Raw genomic sequence first — 6,699 nt, forward strand, 5'->3', positions numbered from 1 at the left:
GGAAGCTAATTATTAGCTACTTGTTAGCGACCTCTAGTGAATAAATATTACACATTTCAGTGTAAGTTAACCCATGTAACTACCAGTGTAAGATTTCTAAATCCACGTTAATAGTGTTTTCTGGTAATTCCACGTAAATTTAATATGTAACAGTGGCTGCCAGTTCTGACGCATCCCCTTTTACAGAATCACATAAAAATAGGCTAATTTAAAGACTGTTGTTGATCAATCTGATTTGTAAATGTCCTACAAGGAACCGTTTTGAAGGAAGGTTATCTATTCGTTAGATGTCCGCCATTCATTCGGCATACTACTGATCCACATGTCAAGACTTTAATGGGTTTAATACAGACTTGGATTCACGATGCGTCCCTGGACAAAAATCAATGTAGAATTTTACGTTATGTATTACAGGTCTGGATGTTCCAATGTTGTGTGACGTATTGTAAATAAAAACACTAGTGACTGTTTAAAGACTTTTGACAGTGTGATTGCAGCACGCAGGATCACTGTTACTTAGTCAACAAGAACACAAGGATTATTAAATGGGTCTGGTGGGAAATGCAAAGTTGCTTTCATGCTTCCCTCATCAGGCCTTAATGGAAAAACCAGTCACAACAGCAGCTGCTTAAACAAAGAAAAGCACAACTTATTGTCTTCTCACATGTTGAACTTAAGAAAAAAAAAAAAGAAAAACCATTATATTCAGTTAATGGTTGACATGGATCATCTCAGTTAAACAGATTAAAGAAAATTGTCCAATTTAACTGTCAAATTTGGGGCAGAGGCGTGATAGGCTGTAATAATACAGTAAAAATAAGGTAGTATAAATAAAATAAATATGGACAGTGTCGTGCACACAGCAGTTGCGTCTTTGTTCTACGGCACGTATTGACGCCTGTTGGTGAAATGGTGAAAGTGACAGGAGTGGTGGTGAGGTTCACAGCAGATGTTTTATTGGCGTCATGAACACAGATATTGACTAGTAAGTCCACATTACGTGGACAAATGTGGCAGGGTTGAGGTTTGAACCAGGGACCTTCCGCACTTGGCCACCGCCCCTGCTGATGTACATAAATTACCTCTAAATGGTTAACCTGCAGTCAAAACCAGTCTCTCAGATTGAGTCTGTTTTAAACAGAAGACAGTAAAGAAGCAGCTGTATTAGGTGGTAGTTGACACACTTGTGGATGTTTTTTATTTATTTTTTGGACTCTGTCTTCAGCTCCACCAATCCTAGCATCCATCATTCTGCCCTTCATAATGGCGGAAAAAAACACTAGGATCGCCATCGTCAACCACGATAAGTGCAAACCCAAGAATGTCGTCAAGAGTGTAAGAAGAGCTGTTCCTGTGGTCCGTATGGGTGAGTACAGGGTTCTGGGTCGGGCCTGGGCTGTGATGACCAATATAAACGTGTGTGACGTTTTCTGTAGGTAAGCTTTGCATCGAGGTGACTCCTCAGAGTAAGATTGTGTGGATCTCAGAGTCACTGTGTATCGGCTGTGGAATCTGCATCAAGGTCCGTTTGATTTTTATATATTTTTCATGTTTCACTGTGTGTGAAAAACGTAGAAGTCCCAAAATCTTAGTTTCTGATTGGTCACATGTTACGTTTATTCCCATAACGCGATGTTTGTGTTTTTAGAAATGTCCGTTCGGAGCGTTGTCCATTGTTAACCTTCCCAGCAACCTAGAGAAGGAAACTACACACAGATATTGTGCCAACTCCTTCAAGCTGCATCGGTACGCTGCACAAGAGCCGACCGCCGGCCTGCTTTCACTGTTTGAGCTTTAACTGCTGCACATTGCTTTTGTTGTTTTACACTTTTGATTTCCCATATCTGGGTTTCTGCTCCTGTTGCGATCAACCTGCCAAGAAAGTTTGACCAGAATGTACCAAGGGATTTAAAAACAGGTTCTTGGAACCAGAACAGATCCAGTTCTGTGTTGGTGGAAATCTGCCATGATGATGATTTTTATTGTACTTCTGCTGTGTGTGTGTTGGTTCAGATTGCCTATCCCAAGACCAGGGGAGGTTCTTGGTTTAGTTGGGACCAATGGGATTGGAAAATCCACAGCCTTGAAGATCCTGGCTGGAAAACAGAAGCCCAATCTGGGGAAGTATGATGTGAGTGTTAAAATGTCTCCACAGCTTATGAGCAAGGCAGCAAAGTGTGAAAGGATTTTTAGTGTTGGTGTGGAAAAATAAAAGAAGCAAGCAGTTCTTTTCAGTGTGGTTCTGGTTCATCTGTCTCAGAACCCTCCAGCTGGCAGGAGATCTTAACTTACTTCAGAGGTTCTGAGCTGCAGAACTACTTTACCAAAATCCTGGAGGACGACCTGCGGGCCATCGTCAAACCGCAGTACGTCGACCAGATCCAAAGACCGTCAAGGTATAGACTTGCATGCACATGTTTTAAAACACAATAAACATGGATTTGTTTGATTAATTCTGATTATTGAAATTCAGTCCCACAGCCCACCAGGGGCCCTGGCCCACACTTTGGGTACCACTGTTGAAATGACTACTGAGCTTAATTTAGTGCTGGAACAAGATTAAATATTATGATGATCAGTGTTCTGTTTGTTTGGCCGGGGGGGTGGGGGGGGGGGGATTGCTGCAGTAAATTCATGGGAGCTGTTGTTCTTGATTTCCGCCTGTAGGGGTCAGTAGGGCCATCCTGAGCAGAAAAGATGACACGGACACACAGGACATCGTGTGTGACCAGCTCGGTAAATCACGCCACTCCACGTTAGACATGCTTTGATAACACCTCCTGTGCTGACCTTTCACAGTAAAAGCCCTCAACATGTGCTGTTGCTATGGCAATAGCAATAATGATAGTAATAAGTTTTTTGTATGGCACTTTTTGACTCAGTTACATATCATGATGAATTTTTTTTTTTTTTGGGCTTGGTTTTATCCCACTTGTGTTGTGATTGGTTGTTTTTGTGTTGTTGCCGGCAGATCTCAGTCACTTGAGAGAGCGTAACGTGGAGGATCTGTCAGGCGGAGAGCTGCAGAGGTTCGCTTGCGCAGTCGTCTGCATCCAGAGGGCCGACATGTGAGGAAGGCTGCCGCCGATCGCCGTTCGGTGTGACGTGTGAAAGTTTACTGACGCTGCGTTTGTTCTTCTTCTGCAGTTTCATGTTTGACGAGCCGTCCAGCTACCTGGACGTGAAACAGAGATTGAAGGCGGCCATCACCATCCGCTCGCTCATCACGCCGGACAGGTGACGCAGCGTGTTGAAAGGATCGGTCGGTCACGTTGTCCTCTCTAATGACATTCTTAAAAATAAGTTTGTGGTTTTACTGCTTCAGGTACATCATTGTGGTGGAACATGACCTGAGCGTGTTGGACTATCTGTCCGACTTCATCTGCTGTCTTTACGGCGTCCCCAGCGCTTACGGAGTCGTCACCATGCCCTTCAGTGTCCGAGAGGGTAACACACCACGTGCATTTCAAACCCGTGTCAAACCGTCACGGTCCCATTGCTTTAGATCAATGCAGTTTGTGTCACTTCCTGCAGGGATCAACATTTTCCTCGACGGTTACGTCCCCACAGAGAACCTCAGGTTCCGAGAGACCTCGCTGGTCTTCAAGGTGGCCGAGACGGCCAACGAGGAGGAAGTGAAGAGGCTCAGACACTACCAGGTGTGATTGGCGTCTCATTTCCGTGACGACTGCATCGCAATATTGATTATTGAATTAGACGGGCATTCGCTGGCTTAATTTAAATTTTTAAATGTTGGCGCCCCCTGTGAATGTTTAGTGTAACTGTAGCTCTTTATATCAGTTAAAACACAGAGGCGTGACTCCGACATGCGTGACCTTTGACCTGCTGCTTTGTTTCAGTATCCAGACATGCAGAAGACGATGGGCGAGTTCATGCTGACGATTAAAGGCGGAGAGTTTACGGACTCTGAGATCATGGTGATGCTGGGAGAAAACGGTACGCACAAGGCAGTGTGGTTCAAACCACGAACAGTTTCTTTTTACTCGCTGTGGGCTCATTTTTCACTGCACCTGCAAGGCCTGCACGTCAATAGAAAAACACAGTCTTGGCTACAAGTTGGCAGAACATTAGTGTCTTTTGTGCACTTGAACAGTAATAATATCATAGATGAAAAACCAAAAGGACCATTTCTTTAAATTTGTTTAAAAAGTAAAGGAGAAATCTGTTTACACATTTTTTTGTTACGTGCCAACAGGTGTGAACAATATTGCTAAGTGCAAATATTATATATACTTATTTTTTTCCTATTCCTACTTTTTGTCTCTTCAAATTTTTCGTTCTTTCCTTTTCTGTCTGCTTCAGCCTGAAATTTAGTCCCTGATTGGCTGAATTTGCCATGTGATGATTTGTCTCAGCCAAGTCATTCAAGACTCAATTAGTTGCACGAGAGCAGATTTTTATTTTATTTATAGATGTATTTTTAATTCTTTACAAAATATTTATTGAGCAATCAGTTTACATTTGGTGTGTTTTAAACGAGATGTGGAATCATAACTGTTGCACACAGTTGTTGAGTTCACGTGATGCATTTAATGACCATTGGAAATGTGAAATCTGTTTTTGTATCTCTTTTTTTTTTTTTTTTTTTTTTGTATCATTTCATTCATTGTTGTTGCTGTTGTTGTTTTTCCTAAAATATGGCTTTTGGACCAGCTGGCAGTTTGGATTAATAGCAGTGTAGAATGTCAGATTTTCTTTTTTTTTTTTTTAGGTTTTTTTTGCCTGTGTGTAGTAATGCGTTTGTGTTTGTTTAGGGACGGGGAAAACGACCTTCATCAGGATGTTGGCCGGGGGACTCAAACCTGACAGCGGAGGTGATTATTGCACAAAAACAGCAAAGATGATTGATTTCTAATAAAATCAGAGCAGTACTCATTAAAATATTTTAATGTTCGGACCAACTGCAGCGTTGGATATTGCAGCGTTGGATAAGATATTGTGTGTTTTATTTTTCACAGTCGGTCAAATGGACTCTTTCACAATATAAGAAAGCGATGATCAGTAATTTCAGCTGTTATGAGACATGTTTTTGTTAAAATGTACTTTAAATACAGCGAAGTTGTCACTGACGAATTGATTATTGCATAATAGGAATAATGTTTTCTAGTTTTTGAGTTATTGTCAGACCTGGTGGGGAAAAAACTGCTGATTTTCTTTTAAATTATATGAATTGTTGGCTTGTTGGTAGGTTGGTTGGTAGTAATCACAAGAACTGAGCTTTGTGGTAAATGTGATTCTTGTCCTTTTATGTCAAAATGTGAAATACTTCTTAAATAGATATTTTCCTGTTTCAGGTGAGGTTCCCCTCCTGAATGTCAGCTACAAACCTCAAACCATCAGCCCAAAATTTAAGGTTAGTGTCAACAAAAGTTTGGGGAAATGTGGACACCTGTTTCAGGCCACACCTGGTCATTAGGGGTTTTTGGCTTTGGAACAATGTCTCAAAGCTAAATAAAAAGTATCAGATCATGATTGTTTGTTTTGAGCAGGGCAGCGTCAGAGCACTGCTGCATGAGAAGATTAGAGATGCTTACACGCATCCTCAGTTCATCACTGATGTGATGAAGCCGCTGCAGATCGAGAGCATCATTGACCAGGATGTAAGTCGGCGGCGTAAAGGCTGCACTTGTTATTGTTGTTTGTGGGCGGAGCAGCGGGGAAACGTCTCCTGTGGTTGGTCCTCAGGTGCAGAACCTGTCTGGAGGTGAGCTGCAGCGAGTTGCCCTCACACTGTGTTTTGGGCAAACAGCCGACGTTTATCTGATTGACGAGCCTTCAGCCTACCTGGACTCCGAGCAGAGGTTGATGGCTGCCAGGGTCATCAAGAGGTCAGACACGCCCACAGTTTGATCCTGCACGAAGAACTAACAGTCATCAGACTTTGGCTGTTTGCAATTTGTAGTAAATGGTAAAATGTCTGCAGACTGTTGGACTTTAACGCTCGTTGTGTTTGGTGATTTTTGGCATTTTGTCTTCAGGTACATCCTCCACGCCAAGAAGACTGCATTTGTGGTGGAGCACGATTTCATCATGGCAACTTATCTGGCTGACAGAGTCATCGTGTTCGATGGGATTCCCTCCAAAAATACATCTGCTAACACGTAGGATCAACAGAAATGTCAGAAAAACAACGAAAAAGTCACTGTGCACTCGCAGGATATTTATTGTGTAATTATTTTGTGTTCAGGCCTCAAAGTCTACTGGCGGGGATGAACAGGTTTCTGTCGCTGCTGGAAATCACTTTCAGGCGAGACCCGAATAACTTCAGGCCTCGAATAAACAAGCTAAACTCCATCAAGGTAAACTTAAAAAAAAAAAAAAAGCAAACACAACTAAATTTATTTAAAAATAATGGCTAGAAGATGAATTCCATCTTTTCAACATGGTTCCGAAGGAGGAACCTGATTTGTAGAGATCCTACGTTTTCCTCTCAACCCGTCACCCGCTGTGGTCTTAGCACGCAGCATCACAGTCAGTGTGATGTTTCTGCATTTGGAGAATTAAGTTGTTTTTCTTGTTGCCAGGACACGGAGCAGAAGAAGAGTGGAAACTACTTCTTCCTGGACGACTAGGATGACATGTCTTCAGCCGTTCTGCAGCAAGTGCATTCATTCATGAACCAATGACTTTGTGGAACATTAACTGTCAAATGTGCTAATAAACTGATCTGAGACCAGT

At 42.3% G+C, this 6,699-nt stretch overlaps 1 protein-coding gene across 1 annotated transcript in view; it reads left to right on the forward strand.

Moving 5' to 3' along the window:
• The window catches only part of LOC117505499 (ATP-binding cassette sub-family E member 1-like), a 28,994-nt gene extending 22,295 nt beyond the window's left edge, over window positions 1–6,699 (forward strand). The window contains exons 2-19 of the mRNA XM_034165178.1: window positions 1,226–1,366; window positions 1,437–1,522; window positions 1,649–1,746; window positions 2,014–2,135; window positions 2,261–2,396; window positions 2,675–2,736; window positions 2,972–3,068; window positions 3,148–3,237; window positions 3,326–3,447; window positions 3,535–3,659; window positions 3,861–3,957; window positions 4,776–4,835; window positions 5,316–5,374; window positions 5,511–5,621; window positions 5,707–5,849; window positions 6,000–6,122; window positions 6,209–6,320; window positions 6,546–6,699. Coding sequence (XP_034021069.1) covers window positions 1,264–1,366; window positions 1,437–1,522; window positions 1,649–1,746; window positions 2,014–2,135; window positions 2,261–2,396; window positions 2,675–2,736; window positions 2,972–3,068; window positions 3,148–3,237; window positions 3,326–3,447; window positions 3,535–3,659; window positions 3,861–3,957; window positions 4,776–4,835; window positions 5,316–5,374; window positions 5,511–5,621; window positions 5,707–5,849; window positions 6,000–6,122; window positions 6,209–6,320; window positions 6,546–6,593 — 1,794 coding nt within the window. The 5' untranslated portion in view covers window positions 1,226–1,263 and the 3' untranslated portion in view covers window positions 6,594–6,699. The remainder of the gene's footprint in view (window positions 1–1,225; window positions 1,367–1,436; window positions 1,523–1,648; window positions 1,747–2,013; window positions 2,136–2,260; window positions 2,397–2,674; window positions 2,737–2,971; window positions 3,069–3,147; window positions 3,238–3,325; window positions 3,448–3,534; window positions 3,660–3,860; window positions 3,958–4,775; window positions 4,836–5,315; window positions 5,375–5,510; window positions 5,622–5,706; window positions 5,850–5,999; window positions 6,123–6,208; window positions 6,321–6,545) is intronic.

The sequence above is a fragment of the Thalassophryne amazonica genome, chromosome 23, assembly GCF_902500255.1.
Source record: "Thalassophryne amazonica chromosome 23, fThaAma1.1, whole genome shotgun sequence".
Lineage (NCBI taxonomy): Eukaryota > Metazoa > Chordata > Actinopteri > Batrachoidiformes > Batrachoididae > Thalassophryne > Thalassophryne amazonica.